This window comes from Cynoglossus semilaevis, chromosome 2 (genome assembly GCF_000523025.1).
Source record: "Cynoglossus semilaevis isolate Cse_v1.0 chromosome 2, Cse_v1.0, whole genome shotgun sequence".
Lineage (NCBI taxonomy): Eukaryota > Metazoa > Chordata > Actinopteri > Pleuronectiformes > Cynoglossidae > Cynoglossus > Cynoglossus semilaevis.
Window position 1 is genome coordinate 12,049,323 of NC_024308.1, and position 16,654 is coordinate 12,065,976.

A 16,654-nucleotide genomic window follows, 5' to 3' on the forward strand; every position below is an offset into this window, starting at 1 on the left:
TTTATTTCTCTCTTCCCCTATCTATCATGGAAATCCAGTCCTCACTCCTGGTCTTTCTCCTACCTTAGTCCTGACACTCTGTGGCGCTGTCCCTCGTTGGATTATTTTACCCATTTTAATAACAATAATATAAAATGTTTTCTTAATTGTTATTATTTTATATTATAAATATATTTGTTTATATCAGTGTTTTTGATGGGGGAGGGATTTTAATATAATTAATTACTAGTATTTTCCTTGGGGATTGGAACAAATTCATTAATTTTGTGTTATTTTAATGAGGAAAATGCAATCAAGATGTGAGTGTATCGACTTACGAGTGTTGTTGTGGAATGTATTTTGTATCTTGAAGCCCCACTGTATTTTAAAATTCCTCTAAAGGTTTACAAGAGTTTAATCCCTGTTGAAGTTTTAGGAGAAAACCTTCCTTGATTGTCAATTTTACATGTAAGAGTCAAAGAACCTTTCTATACTGCTAAACCAAAAACTTCAACACCCTGCCGTAAACACACAAATGTACAATTTGTGTTGCATTTTAGACTATTTTTTTCTTTAATTTAACATCGGCAAGAAAGGAACATGTGCTTTCCCTGCCAATTATACCTCATAAGAAATTAATTTTCTATTTTTATTTGAAAAACACTGTGCTGGTATATTAGCTTAAATATCTCAAAATCCAACTTAAATATTAATCATTTTACAACTAAAATACACAAAAGTGTCAGTAATTAATGGAAATAAGAAGAATAAGAAGTAGTAAAGAAGAAGTTTAACAAGTGCAGTTGTTTAATATAACCAACAACTCAATTCATGGTATTTTTTCATCTTGTTCAATTGACAGACAAAAAATTAAATCTCTTAACTGTCACTTTTTCCAACAATAACAAACACTGCAGCCATGTTATTCATTGATGACAGATGAGAATTCTTTGAGACTTGAAGAATTTCCGTTTCTGTGTTCCGTGGAGGGCGCTGTGGGACAAATTATGTTATTATTCCAACATACACTGTTAATATTGATGATGCTAATGGTAAGTCAAATATCTGCATTTAGAGTACTTTTTGCAGTTACCAGTGTTTCACAGTATTTCTCTCTTGTGGATGTTTGGAACCCTAATGTTCTGTCAACGTCACCCTACATGTCACACGACCTAAAATTTGTAATCTACGTCTGCTGACAATGTTGCCTTCATCTTATATACAGTGCTATAAAGATCAGTGCTAAAGTTTTTTCTTTGTTTTTTGTTTTATTAAATCAGCCAAATTGATTTAATTTAGGTTTATTCTTTCTTTTCTTCCTTATTTTTTAGTATTCCTTCACGCATGAAACACTAATGATTATGAATAGACACTCAGGAGCATTTGAGGAACCTAGAATACTTAGTATTTGTTTAATGCCAGGGTCAGGACTAGAACTGGTGCTGTTTAGATTACAAATCCTATTCCTTTACCACCTGGGCACGGCTGACCTATCATATATTGACTGACAAAATATACATGACAGATAAGTTTTACTCTTGTTTATTTTTTTACCATTACAGTCCCCTGTGGACTCAGTGGAAGGAAAGGTTGAACGTACCTGTACAGTTTAAGGTTGTCTTCTCCCATTTTCCCTCTGTGCACCTTATCTCTGTTTTTTGCCCCGTATAATCTCTACGGCAAACGTAAATTACCTCTGAACCTGACAAGTATATGTTCTGGAACTCTGTCAAAATAACAGCATTATCTACTTTAGCTGGAGCACTGCAGGGTTTAGCAGCATCTGAAATGAAAGAGATTTGGTCATCGGTTGCGCTACAAGGTAACCTCTCACTGCATTCTACTGTACTGATGGAGAAATATTGGAGTTGACTCACATGTACAGATTGAGTTAAGTGCTGTATCATTTGGCTGCCATACTCCCTTTTTACATGTTAAATGGGGGATCTTAGTTTCGTATCCTTTCTTGCACTCAATCGGGACTTGTGCGTTGTTCTCATAAGAAGGTTGCGGGGATGTTACTTCCCCATTGGGAATTGGAGGCACCGGTCCACAATGGCTTTCATCTTGAATTGATTTTATAACAACAACAAAAATACCAGTAACTGATATATAAGTGAAGTATTATATATAATATACAAGTAAATACAAGTCATTACCAATGCAGCTCCCAAGTCCTAACCACTGTCCTTCGTCACATTTCGATTGTGCCCACCAGCCTTCCGTAATAAGCTTATAGCCTTCATTACAGGTGTAGTACATCTCATTGAGAGTACTCTTGGCAAATCCATTAGTTATCTTTGGCACAATGCATCCTAAAAAAGAGAAAACCCCAAACTTTTACTTTCAACTGTGTACACTGTCTGGTTTAACAGCAACTAAGGTGGTTTAAATGGCTCCTTCCGTGTGATCTCATAATCTTAAATTTCATTTACTACAATATTTACATGTTTACTATTACAATAATTATCTACAAATCTACTACAACTACTGCTGCTACTACTAGTACTAGTACTACCAATAATTACTACTACTAATGACTATTTGTCTATCATCTCATCTCATCCATCCATCCAGCCATCCATCATCTCATCTAATCTATCTGCATGACCATGTGGGATGTGTCATCTGACCATTCTGCAAACTTTTAACTTTTCTGAAGCCATTTCATTTCTTGCACTCGATGTATTGAATAACCGCTATGTGATTGGCTGAGCAGAGCACACTGGCATTTTAACAGGTGTACGAGGGAACATGATTCAGTATTTGTTGCAGCTCACATGCCTACACCTGCACTTTAATCTCACCTGAACAGTTTTGGATTCCAGTCCAAATTCCATTCTCACAAACAACTTCAAAGGCCTGACCATCCTTGTTGTCGCACATGAACTCCACTCTGTCGTTGTGAATGTAACTCTCTTTGTCGTTACGGGTGATGTGTGCCTTGTTGATTTTAAGTTTCGTACATTGCGCTGCAAAATCCGATTTAAAAGGGTTTAATGTCATTTCAATGGTACACCCTCATTTCTGCTTTGTATGCAGATACAAATTACACTCTTTAGGGGTTAAGTCGTTGCAGTCCGATAGTTTAGACATTCTTAACATTTTGCCTTGTGAAGTACTAGCAGTGTCTAGTAATGGCACAATATCCAGGATTCCTCTAAAAATTAAGTTAAAGTAAACTAAAAATATTTAAAGAAAAAAAATCAATTAGATCACTGTGACTATTAAATATCACGTTCTATCTAAGGTAAAGGACCTCTTGGTTTTGTTCTTGGTCAGAATCATAGTGCAAATCTTTGACCCGAACTTGAGTGCAATCTAAGTAGCTTGAGATAATGAAATAACACTGGAATTAAAGAAGGGTTAAATAGACAAAACCTTGACAGAGAGGATTAGGTTTCAATCCCTCTCTAGTGCATCTCGCCCTGTCGTATCCATCTGGTTTCTTGTAGCCCTTGTTGCACTGATAACCAAGAGTTTCATCTAGTTTGATTGTGCTTTTCCACCATGAATCCCAGGTATGAGTATGCTGGCCATGTTCAATTCCGCATGTGACCTCTGGAATAAAAAAAACAAGAAATCATTATCTCAAGTGATTACTACTGTGTCTGTTATAAGCACAACAACAACAGAGTCCAACTTTTAGAGCTCGGCTTCAATTTTTAGGTAATATTCACCAAATTTAAATGCATACCAGTCTACACCAAATGGAAATGACAGTCTGCATTAACTAGAAGAGTGAAGAACTACAGCAACAAATTAAAGAAAGAAAAGTTTTTCGTACTTACCATCACACTCACTGTTTCCACTCCACTCGCCGTGTCTACCACAATATAAAGAAAACTGTCCTTTATATCCATCTGTGCATTTATAATATGCTGTTTCTTTAAAACGATATTTGTCTTTCTCGTTGAGAAGCTCTGTATTTGGAATGTATTTTCTTGTGCACTGTATTTCTAAAAAAAAGAAAGAACCAAAGTCAGTGTCCTGAATGTTCACACCACTCTCTAGTTGCATTACTAGCCACACTTCCATTTTGTCAACTAATACACACTAAACTCTCCTGTACTTTGGTTATTCAATGATTTTGAGGCTTTTTTTTTCTTATGGTAGAAAAATGGTGTATATGTTTTTCTATAGATGACATTATTGCCCAGTACCTCCATGGGTGATTCCAGGACCTTGATACATGTCAAATCTTGACAGGTTTGCTTGCAGTCTAGACCTGTCTACTAGTAACAATATCTATCCTTGCATTGTGAGAAATCTCAGGCCACAGCCACAGCTACCTCCCAGATCTTATAAATATTTCTTCTTTTTAAAGTCTGAAGTCAAATTTCTATATCAAGCAACAAGTTAATATGCTGAGATTCCTGTTGCAGATTATCCTAAAATATATTGGTGTCAGAAGAAATATGGATATTGATGCTGTAGCCATTTAAATGTTGCTGTATGGTTCAGCTAATCTGGAAAACCAGTATATACCAGCTGCACAATTATGTTGGTCGGTCATGTCCATGAGAGGAAACTATTTTGTTGCAATAACTGAAACAAATAAAAATGACAAATAATGGCATCTTAAATCTAAGGGTTAAAGGACCTCTTGATTTTGAAAGTTGTTGTTTGGAACCGTGGTGCAAATCTTTGAATCTTTGAATTTGAGTGCAATCTTAGTAGCTTGAGATAATGAAATAACACTGGAATTATAGAAGGGTTAAATAGACAAAACCTTGACAGAGAGGATTAGGTTTCAATCCCTCTCTAGTGCATCTCGCCCTGTTAAATCCATCTGGTTTCTTGTAGCCCTCGTTGCACTGATAACCAAGAGTTTCATCTAGTTTGATTGCGTTTTTCCACCATGAATCCCAGGTATGAGTACGCTGGCCATGTTCAATTCTGCATATGACCTCTGGAACAAAAAAACAAGAAATGAGTATCTCCAGTGATTATAGCAGTTGGATGCTATTTCTGGAGAAGACCATAAACTTTTTACCTCTACATGTGGGTCTGATGCTCCACTCTCCATCATTTTTACATTTTGTTGTCACTGATGTTGTCAAATGATCAACGATCCAGTACCTATCTCCACAGGTTACTGTCATAGTTTCTCCAGGTGGAAAGGTACTTATGTGGTTAGGGCGGTAGCTGGTTCCACTCACTGGTGGCAGTGACAGTTTGCATGTAATTTCTGCATTTTGGGGCAATAAAGCAGTAAATCATTTTGTTAGATGCTGTAAAAATTGCAACTGTGAAAAAAATAGCAGTTATTCTGATAGAAATACCACATCTGAACTTTCCACGTACGTTCACATCTAGGTGCGGGGGTCCACTCGGCTCTTACACCCACTTTTATGCATTTTGAAAGCATGTTGTCAGTATGTTTGAAGCCAGGGTTGCACTCAAAGTTCAGAAATTCATTTTCCTTATATACTTTGGTGTTGCTTATAACAATGCCATTTTCAACTGCTGGTTTTAGACATTTTATTTCTGAAGAAGAATACAAACCGTCATTTGCAAATTCAGTGCTCAAAAGTAGCTACAAATATCAACTGCGAGAAGAAAAACGCTCTTCTCTGCATTCCCTACCTTCACATTTTGGTGGCAGTGAGGTCCATTCTCCTTTTTCATTACAGTAAGTCTCCGGAGATCCCAGTAGGACTTCATAGTTGAATTTGCAGACAAAACGAACTACGTTTCCATAAGTCGCCTCATTTGATTGCCCAATTATCTGAACATTATTTTCCACATGAACCTCAGGGCATTGTATGGCTGGTAGAAAAGAAACATTAGGTGGATTCTGGAAAATATTACATCATATTCCAATAATCATTTTGGTTTGATTCCTGGTAGAATCAATCGTTAGATTCCTCGTTATTCAATCGTTAGATTCCTGTTTTTCATAGAAAAACAAGCAGTGGTTATGAATTAATCGTACAGCCAAACATTTGAAGACAGTGTAAGTGGGGTGGTCAGGGGTGGGGGTGGGGGATGGATGGGTGAGTGATGTTAATCATCAATTTTTGTCAAAATCTACTATCCACTACTACTTTAAAACCACACTTAGCATTAGTCAAATCACCACTATGTAGTCCGTTGTTGTACTTGCAAGTTAAATGTTTTAAAAGTATTTTTTACACAAAGGGGAAATGTACTGTAATATATCATGTGTATTTCCAGCTGTGTAAAGAATAATTTTAAAACGTCTAACCTTTTAATTCTTGAAATTGCAAGTACAACGATAAGCTACATGGTGGTGATTTAACTAATGTTGGGTGCAATCATGTTCCATTGAGCAGCACTCTTGCCACTCCTCTAGGGTAACAACACTAGTTTTAATCAACTGTTTTAATCCACTCAAACAACACTTGTCGTATCAATCTGTCGTCATCACATTTAATCAGTTTGCTCTGAATATATTTAGATGTGAAATATGGAACAAAACTCCAGCCCCTACCTTCACAGGTGGGAACGACACCATCCCAACCCCCTGCCAGGCAATTTCGATAGTTAATCCGACTGATCATTTGGTAACTGCAACCATTGTGTGATTAAAAAAAAACAAAAAACAAATACAAATTTTCAAATAAACATGGACAAGCACATGATTAGTTTCTCATTTATCATACCCATTGTGGCATGTGTATACGACTTTTGACCCGAAAACAAAATCGTCTGCTGATTCCAGAGCAAAGTCTGCAAAGGCTGCCTCACCAGGATGGCCACAAGGCTTGGCTAAGATGGAGAAAAAATGAAACTCTGTATATACAATTCAAAATTTTAAACCACAATGCCACACAATTTATTATGTTTCTTCCAAATAAAAAAAGTTCAAACTCACGTTCACATTTCTTGCCTATATGTTTCCAGCCAATATTAGTACAGATCAGTTTAAAAAAGCCACTGTATCCAATTTTGCAGTTTACTTTAAGTTGCTGTCCTACAGGGTAGCTGGCCTCCAAGTCGCTTATGTCAAAATTGGAATCATACATCTGTCCATTCATGAACTGCTGAAGTGTACAATCTGCGAAATATACAATACTCATAGTGTTAAGGCATCTACTGTCTGTCTCTTTATTAGGACAGATTCAACAATTTGACAAAAAAAGTAACGTGGTCTCACCTTCACTTCTCACAGAGGTCAGTATTTGCATCCACAAAATAAGGATGAAGCTGCGAGTAATGGTTTGCATTTTGTCTTCATTAACTCAACCTGACAAGCAAAGGCAGGAAAGAAGAGACCGATGTACTCTTACTCACTGACTCAGTGAGCTGTGACTTTCACAAGCAAAAAGTGTAGGAGACAGAGACAAAGATTGGTCAATAGTTTGCGCAAGTCCACTCTCCTCCTGCCTCCAAAAACAAATTGTGTTTCATTTCACAGTTTATGAACTCTATGCAGATATATGAGGCCATAATTAAAGGTTTTAGCTGTTCTTTAATCCATTTGTAGTCAACAGGGAGAAAATGTGGAGAAAATAAGATCACATTAAACATAATGCATTTTATGCGTCTTGGCCTTGGACTCTTTGACAGAAGTCTGGCTCTGAATGATTTTGAATTAGTTTTGTTGGATTTGAACATCAAGTAATAAAACACATCTTTTCCCGTAATAGTCCATTTATTTGATCTCTCCTGTTAATCATTGGCAGCAATCAATGAATGAACCAACAACTGTGTGTGTGGGTCAGCGAGCGGAGACATCTTCGTTTAAAGATATAATTTATTAATAATAAAAAATATACACAAGAACATTGTGTGGACATGTTGGCAGAGAAATCCAGATACGACACTTTAATTAAGTCGTAACTGGTTTGTCTGATGGACGTTGAAAATGTAAAAACTCAAAAAGTTTGGTAAATAAATTTCTGTTTGAACAGAGGCTAAAATCCAGATGTTGGTGTTTGCTTTCATTAGTCAATAGGCCTTCATGTTTGTCTGCAGCGCTGACACACAGTGCACTCGCCTTGAAAATGTTTGCTATTAAAACTCAAATCCAATGGCTATGAAGGTTGCCTGGTGGCACCGATGGAAACCTTTGCCCTGAGACTTAGATGCAGCACTTTGCCATGTTTAGTTTGGCCCACAAGTCACTTTTAAAAGTTAATATTTTATAACTGCCTATCTTTGGTTTTGCCCTAAAAACATAAGTGAAGGACATTTAGGCTCATATTATTGTGTGCATGTGTGTCTGTGCAAGGATGTGTTTGTAAGTGTCAGTTAGAATGCTTGTCCCATGGATAGTAAAATACTGGGCTGCAGCAAAGCGGGAAGTGGCTGTAGGAGACCAAAACATGAACATATTAGTTATGTGAAAAAACGTCCCACTGAGTTCATAGAACCACCTGCTGGCGAGGTAGAGAAACTACAGGTTATCTGTCTACATCGGAAAAACGTGAATAAAACATTACATTCTATGATATATGTTTAACAAATAAAATAATTTATTTGTGTGTGTGTGTTGGAGGCTATCTGCAGTTCCCTTTTTGTAGTGTTCTTTTTTGAATGCGGATGAGTGATTCCTTCCTGGTGAATTAGTTGAAATGAACTGTGAGTTAACTGTGAGTTAAATGTCTCAACATTACATTGTTCAAACTTTATGTTTTATTTGCTTCTGCAAATTTGTGGTTTGGGGAAATTTAACATTTTGCCTAATTTTGGCTAGAATAAAGAAGCACAGGCTAGATTGTTTTGTACAGTTCAGAGTAACTTTTAATTACTGATATGCCTTAGTACATACTGGAGATTATTTACTAAACAATACCTGTGCTGTTTTTGTTTACTAGTGTGTACAGTTTGTATATACAAACAGCAGCGTGTTTGTACCGTTTTCTTCTTTTTCATGAGTGACTGCAGCTGATTAAATGTTTTTTATTTGTTGGTCTTCCCCTCAGGACAGACATCAGTCAAGGAAAAAAAACAAACAAACAAAAAACCACAAAACAAAAAACACCGGCTTTCGCAACATCTTATATTTTATTTATCCATACCACAAATAGTCGGAGTCCTTGTCCCCGAGGACACAGCTGTGGAGAAATGGCTCAGCAGTGACCCCCTGAGAGGTTGTACAGTGCTTTCTCCACGGAGACCAAACACAGATGACACTCAACGAATGGGAAACACTTACACCATAGGCACTTCAGCAACACGCCCAGTATTTTTAATGTGCGCATATAACATTTTACTTACAGAAAACCATTGACACTAATAAGAGAGCGAACAAAACAATTGCGGCTAGTTTATAAAGTTGATCAGAGAAACAGACCAGAGCAGGCGTTAAAGCAGATGGCGCTGAATATTCAGATGATATGTAATTGTAGAAAAAGTGGAATGTAACAGACCAACAATAATGACTAGACCAGTCCACCAGCCGTGTTTTGATTAATCTCACTGATAAACACCCCAGTTATATAGAGCAACAAAGGGCTATAGTATGGCTTGTTTTCGTAGTTTCTACAAAAATAAAGTAAAAGAAGAGCTCTCATTTTTATCCCCCGTTTCTTTCCTTGCTTCAGCTGCCTGTATTTTTACATGCTGGCTAGAAAAGTCCAATGAATAGGCTGTTCCCGCAGATATATCAGTGAATAAGGTGTCCAGTATTAAAACCAGATTAGACCATTAGTACTACACTATACTACTATGAGTAAACACTGTGATATTGATTTTTCATTCAAAAACTTTAGTTTTTTCTACACTATCTTTGTTTCGTTGAGAAAGTTTGGTTTTGTCATTGCTCTTGTTCTATTTAGATGACATACACAAAGTTAGTGTTGAGGTAGTTTTTTTTTTTAACTAAAGAAGTTAAATTTTATAACTTTATCCACAGACGCCACACACGTGAATGTGAAAGCTTCCTTTCTATTATTTTTCTTGTCCACTAGAGGACAGTAGTGATCCATATGTCTGTAGCAAGCAGACAGTAGAGTGTAAAATGAGCGTATCAGTGAATGGAATGGTAAAAATGGCGATGTCGATTGACGCATGCTGAATACACTCAAATCTCTTCTATTCATTTGCTTTTCTTCTTTTTCTTTCTTTCTTTCTTTCTTTCTTTTTAAATCGAGCAATTGATCAATTATTCAAACACATCTCCAGGAACCGACTCATAAAAAAAAAAGAAAGAAAAAAAGAATAGAATCAGTGAATGTCAGAAAAGACAGTACAACAGTGACAGTTGTCTCTTGGGTGAGGCCTGTGAATCTAGCCTCACCTCCATCATTGTTGATGAAAAGAATCGATGTCAACAATGATAGGCGCAAATTGAGAAACGACCGAATTGGAAGACCGAAGGTTAATTGATAAAAGATATTTTGAGAAATGTAATGTATTGAATTAATATAAAATAGTCGATTTTCAAGTCGTTTGGCTCCTTAAAGGCCTCCTTGTGTTTCCAGATTTCTGGTACACGGGTTACACTGCCTGCTCTCTAGGTGGCGGTAATGCGCCTAAAATGTGTTTGCCAAGATGCACAGCATGCTTTATATCACATTGCCACAGCAAATGTTGAAAGGGTAGTGATGGATTAATCAGAGTTAAAACCAGTTTTGACAGAAGTGTTATTTATATATTCATTGTTGAACCAATATTAATTGAAAGAAATGATTAATCTGCATTACATAACCATTATTACTAAAATTAATTAAATAATTGTTTGCTTATGTACGAACCACTCCTTAAAATTCTTAAAAGGAAGAAATCTAAACTCTTTTTTTTTCTTTTTTTCAATTTTAGGCAAAGTACATAATTGAGTTAAATGTGAAATATCCAGTGTAGGACCATTAATATAAACCATTAATCAAACTAGTCATAATTAGCCCCCAAAATAAGTCTCATAGATAATTCTTTTTCATTTCCTTAAAGAGAAAAGGAACCTTTTTTTTGGTATGTAGCGAGACTGGTGATCTGGAAGGTTCTGTGCCAACCACAACAAAGACTATGGAACTCCCACTGAGCAGAACATCTCAGTGAGTCTTTCTGAGGTTTGTTTATTCAACAGGATGAGCTTCAACGTTTAAGCCCACAGCAAACAAACAAACAATCGAGCGAGTTTTTCCCCGAGGCTTTCAGCTCAATGCTAATGATATACAGTAAGCACTCACGCCTCTTTTTTTTTTTTTTTTTTTTTTACAGGTTAATGAACTGGCCATTTGCATCAGAGCAAGACACAGTTGTATCTTCCTTCGCTGCTTCTATACTTTTTGATACTCATGTTTCTCACAGCCGACTCTCGGGGGAGACTGTTAAAACACATGGATGACTGAGTCAAAGCTGATCTGTTTTTTTTTTCTTCTTCTGTGCAGCTGTGGCTCCAGCAGCTCTGCACTCAAAAAGGAATCATCTCTGATTCAAACTGATGAAACACAAGGCTGGATCTAAAGTTCATGTTTTTTCAGGCTTTAACTGACTCTGTGGGAGAATCATTTATTGGACAAATGTTAACACGTAATAATAATATGTTTCATCCCACTTTCTCTGTGGTGACCTAGTGATTTAGATTTGTGGAAGATTTACACCAGTAGATGTGGAAACGGTGTGGGGTAGAATTCAGTGTGGATTTAGTCCTGCTTTCTATGGAGCGGCAACATAAACAGCAAAGCCTACGTCACGAACCTACGCCAACACAGTGGTAACATAAAAATTTGGAACATCAGAAGAGTCTGACTTACGCTGGAAAGCCATAATGAAGGGCGAAAAGTTCCCGAAAAAACAACACAAACGAGAGAAAGTGAAGGTAGCGCAATGCAGCAATGTTTTTTTTCTAAAAATATCTTAGAGAAGAAAGGTGTGCCACTTCACACAAGTGGAGAAAATGTAGGGCATATATTTTATATGGTCCCTGTAGCAACCCTCCCCACCACCTGTTTATGCCATTGTGCTAACCAGGATTAAACTTCAGCAACCCTACATTTCTCCAGTTGACGTACACAAAGATGGCTGCACACCACAATTGTGTACAGTACTTACACAGATACAGTCCGTCATTCCTGTGGGGAGTTAGGTTTCTGTATCAGGATCTGTTCCGCTAACATCACCTGTGTTTTAACTTCATCTTCTCCAGTTGCAGAATCAGATAAAAGTCAAGTGGAAGGCGTCTGTTTCATGTCGGTTCACATTCTTTTCCTCATCTGTGAAAAGTCAAAATCAAGTGTACGAGAACGAGCGATGTACTTTTTCTCAAGTTCTCAAAATATTAACACCAAATCTCTCTCTCTCTCTTATCCATCTCCCTCTCTCTCCCTTTCTCTCTCTGTCCCCCCCACCCCCCCGTCTCCACTCTGTCAGCATGGGAGGGGGGAAAGAAGCTCACAGCTTTAACACTTCAACGTCTACAGAAATAATTCAGCGATGCAGCGCAGTAAGATGATGTAACAGGATGAACTTAATCCCTGGTATGCACACTCTCCTGCAGACAAGAACAGTTTGTCATTTGACAGCCTGAAGAAAATAAAAAAGCTTCAGTTGGGCTACACAGGATTTTGATGTGCCAGAGGAAATGTAGATTTTAAAATAAAAGAAGCACACCCTAGAATGAGAGGACATGTTTGTTAACAATAACCTGGGTGATGCCTGTTCCTCTCGTGCGACAGTTAAACATTTAAAGAAATGTATTTTCAGGTTGGCCTCAAAATAGCAAAAATAGCTAAACTACTGCAAAAATAACCGGAAAAGAAAGCTGTCACACGTTTGCCAAAAACGAGAAGATGAAATTAAATAAAAAATACAGAAAGACTTACAGTAGTTGGAAAGATGTATTACAAAATTGTACTAAATGTAGTACAAAGAAATTCAAGTACTGGACTAAAAGTCGCTCTGGAGTAGAACAAACTCCTGTGAAAATGAAGAAGAATAATGAAGAAGAAAAAAAAAAAGTTGCTCCAAAGTACAATTTTACAATTTTAATATATGTTAGACCTGAGTATAAGTTGTAAACCCAGCCAAAGGATGAAAAAAGTGCGTCTTATAGTCCGGAACATACGGTAGATAAAGTTATCCACGAAACAGCTAAAACTTTCATATTAGTCATATTACAGTACAAAAAGAAGCATGCACATGAGGGACCGCTCAAAACAGACCTTGCATTTGTTGGTAAATATCATTCACAGTGATTCTCACCTTTGCTGCATTTTATGAATTATTAATCAGAGTTGAATGTTTTACCTGTGAGCCTGTGGCCTTCACGATAGTCCACAAATCAACTCATGCTATATCTCTTTACTTTTCTATAAAGTTTGTAACACTTTTCCCCTTAATGCTAATATTCATGAATAATTTTCCAATCCTGATAATCACAGGTCGACCTGCGCCTCCTCACTCACTGTCCTCTGTGTCAACAATCTGCATCGACAACAAAGGCGCATCTGTCGCACACCTGTCTGCACCCACGCTATCATTTCATATTCATTAGAATGACATTAAAAGACACAGCAGGGCTGCACGTGGAGGCTGATGTACTGTTGGAGTTCAAAGTTCACATCTGGAGGATGCATTGTTTCTTTGTATGTCGGAGTCTGGAAGTGCATAATGGGTGTAGGATGGGAATAATGAGACAATGTTACTTAGCAATGAACAACAGACAGATGAATTTGTAATGATTAGGGTTCGCGGAGATGATGATCTTACGCAAGATGATGAAAAAAAAAAAAATGGACACACAACCCAACATATTGTTTGTGGAGTGTGGCCCATGTGTATTTGTCTGCAGGTTCTACATGGTCACTTATTTACACAAATGAACCCATGTTGTCAATAGTAATGGCACATACTGGCTAAGTACAGTCTCCAGGTATTTTTTTTGTAGTTTTCAAACGACACAAATATTCAAGGCCACACAGCGGTTTTGAAATATTGAAAGCATTACCCTGATTGTTTTTTTTTACTAAGCTAACTGTTGCAGATTCTACACTGCTGTGTAGTGCGGAAATCCCGTCACTTACCAGGAAAGTCTGTAATTAACTTTGTCTATTTTTAAAATCCTTGTCAAGATTTAGAAGCATTTCATCTCTGTCAGCAAATGTTTTTATTCTTGCCCTAAAGCAGGGCACTGTCCACGCCATCTGCTCCCAAAGCTGCAGAACCTATTTAAGTTCTGCTGCAGACATAGTACAGTCACAAAAAAAAAAAAAAAAAAAATCTCTGTGCGACTTCAATGTACATGTGCAGCAAAGTCTTTCCTTCCAGCATAGATACATATTTGTGATTTAATTTTATTTTGGTTTTCTTGCGCTGACCTGCAGCTTGTCAATTGATGGTAACCCTGTTATGACATTTTCAGAGTCCCGCCTACACTAGACTCAAACCTACAACCCTAAGACATAATAATAATAAATTGAACTTTTTTGAGCCCATATTTGGGTGGATCTCTGAGAATCAAACCCAGGACTCTCTGCCCTCTGCTTCCGAGGCAGGCATGCTAACTGCTACCCTATGGAATTGACTGTGAAGTGACGCCAACGTAGCAAACCATAGATATGTAGATATTATGGTATGCTATCTCCCTGGTGTGGGTTTCAGTCCCTCCTCTGGAGACCTGACCTAAAATCACTTACTCTTTGGGGTCAGAGTAAAATGGATCTGACTTACTACACTTTTATAGTGTAGTAAGTCAGATATAGTGGGGCCTGTATTCACGCTTTGCTGCACCATCACACAAAACAAAACAAACAAAAAAAAAAAAAAAACAGGTCACTGGCTGTGTTCACACATCCTCAGTGATGATGTGGATTATTGACCAGACCAGTGTAAGTTAGTGCTTCATGAATTCCTGAGGATAATAAGGTGCATTGGATGAACATGTTGGATCAGGTTGGTTGTTCATTCTAAATTGACCATTGGTGTCATTGGCCCAGTGAATTGCTCAGGTTCTATATCGCCCTCATCTGGTGACAACTGGAAGTGACTTCAGCTATCCCTGCCACCCAATGATTGAATAGAATTGTAATTTACCTCCTGATAACTGCAGCGGTAAAACTAGAACTCTGACTGTTTTGCAATCGATTGATCTATTGACTAGTTTCTTCAATTTGATTTGGCTTCATGATTATTTGAATAGGAGAAGAGAAAAGTCTTAAAGTAGAACAATAACATATGTGTAAAATATTTGTATATACATATACAGTATAAGAAATTATTAAATTAATTTTAAAAATATGTATTAATTATTTCTGTACTTTAGACATTTACTGCCTTTTATGTTGTAAACTTAAGTTTGGTTACATTGCAATGTTGATTTAAAAAAAAGCTTTTTACGGTTATTTTTCCCGCCCATTACCTTAAAGCTTTTGCTTTTATGTTGTAAACCGCCCATTACCTTAAAGCTTTTGCTTTTTTTTACAGGAGGTGGCACATAAGTAATATTAACAGTATATCCTGTGGCCTACCTCATAATGAAAGCTTGCTCGGGCAAATATGATTTTTGATGATGGTAATGACTGTGATTTTAACCATGACCCATAAGTTGTTTTCTAAATAATTTCTACAATTACTTTGTTTTTTCCAGTTTACCTACTCAGCTCATTCAGATACTGTATGTGCAGTCAAAGTATCATTTATAGCTAATTGTGTCATAAAATGATCTACTAATATTCATCATATTATGTGTCGCTCTTTTTGGGAAATTCAACCGAAAAGCCTTTAGAACTCCATATAAAAATCTAGACAAAGAACATCTTTTGATGTAAAGGACAAGGGTTAAAATGTCAAGGAAAGCGTGCATAGTAAAAATGTCATTGTATTATTTATAATAGGTTCCAAGCCTTCTATTGATCTGGATTCAAAAGCAGATGGAAATGTAAATGGACTATGTTTTTTTTTCAGCACCTCTCTCATCCTAATGACCACTCAAAGCCATTCACAGCAGAGTCCTTTTCATGCATTTGTGCACACATTTATAAAGCCCTCTAATTTACAGCCCTTTACTTTCACATGATGATGACAAAGACAGTGTGAGTAAGTGACAGCAGAGGCAGTGTCACCAAGGTCCACTTTGGGGACAGATAGACAGAACCACGACCAAAGGATAAAAGTAGGTTAGCATTAGCATTAGCATCAGCTCTCCCTGTATGAAAACTACACGGCTCCACATGGAGGGCCGTCGTGTTTAATGTCTGTTTCACTGATCGATCATAAAGTGTAAAATGCTGCTGCTGGAGTACACGCACTCTGAACCAGTGCATACATACTCCTTATTCCTCCATGTACTATAACACAGAGGATTGGCTCCTGAATATCGCCTGGCTCCACATCAACGTGCCATACCTTATACCATACACAACTCAGCAGCTCAGCGGTAGAATAAATTGTTCTGCTGATGTTAAAAATCTCAGGCAGGAACTCTCTCTGTCGTGTGGAGAAAACTTAACAGGGGATATCTGACCCACGGAGGCAGAGGTGAAAGGATTTATGAAAGATTTATGAATCGAGAAGCTATAACGTCAACTCAGCTGAAGCAGGTTTTAGAGCAAGCACCTGGAAAGGCACTGGTCTCTTTGTGGTTCAATGGCAGCTGAGGAAAGCGGAGGCCTACTCTCTGTTTCAGCTCATTTAACAACAGTTGTCGTGTTGTGCTGAGATGATCTGAGATAGTTTTTCACCGTGCTGTGTGTTGTGTTGACGTGAGCATATTAATAATGTACGTGTTTTATGAGACAATTTATGTTTGCAATTCATTTTTTCAACA

The 16,654-nt window shown here is 37.3% G+C and overlaps 1 protein-coding gene across 1 annotated transcript in view; it reads right to left on the minus strand.

The window, feature by feature from the left end:
- The window catches only part of cfhl4 (complement factor H like 4), a 12,612-nt gene extending 5,342 nt beyond the window's left edge, over positions 1-7,270 (minus strand). Inside the window, exons 1-14 of the mRNA NM_001328248.1 lie at positions 7,103-7,270; positions 6,821-7,003; positions 6,609-6,714; positions 6,437-6,513; positions 5,569-5,751; positions 5,287-5,469; positions 4,976-5,170; positions 4,712-4,891; positions 3,771-3,938; positions 3,361-3,540; positions 2,787-2,951; positions 2,139-2,294; positions 1,857-2,045; positions 1,580-1,762 (exon numbers count right to left, since the gene is read on the minus strand). Of these exons, the coding sequence (NP_001315177.1) occupies positions 1,580-1,762; positions 1,857-2,045; positions 2,139-2,294; positions 2,787-2,951; positions 3,361-3,540; positions 3,771-3,938; positions 4,712-4,891; positions 4,976-5,170; positions 5,287-5,469; positions 5,569-5,751; positions 6,437-6,513; positions 6,609-6,714; positions 6,821-7,003; positions 7,103-7,172 (2,218 nt within the window). The 5' untranslated portion in view covers positions 7,173-7,270. The remainder of the gene's footprint in view (positions 1-1,579; positions 1,763-1,856; positions 2,046-2,138; positions 2,295-2,786; positions 2,952-3,360; positions 3,541-3,770; positions 3,939-4,711; positions 4,892-4,975; positions 5,171-5,286; positions 5,470-5,568; positions 5,752-6,436; positions 6,514-6,608; positions 6,715-6,820; positions 7,004-7,102) is intronic.
- Between the last annotated feature and the right edge of the window lie 9,384 nt (positions 7,271-16,654).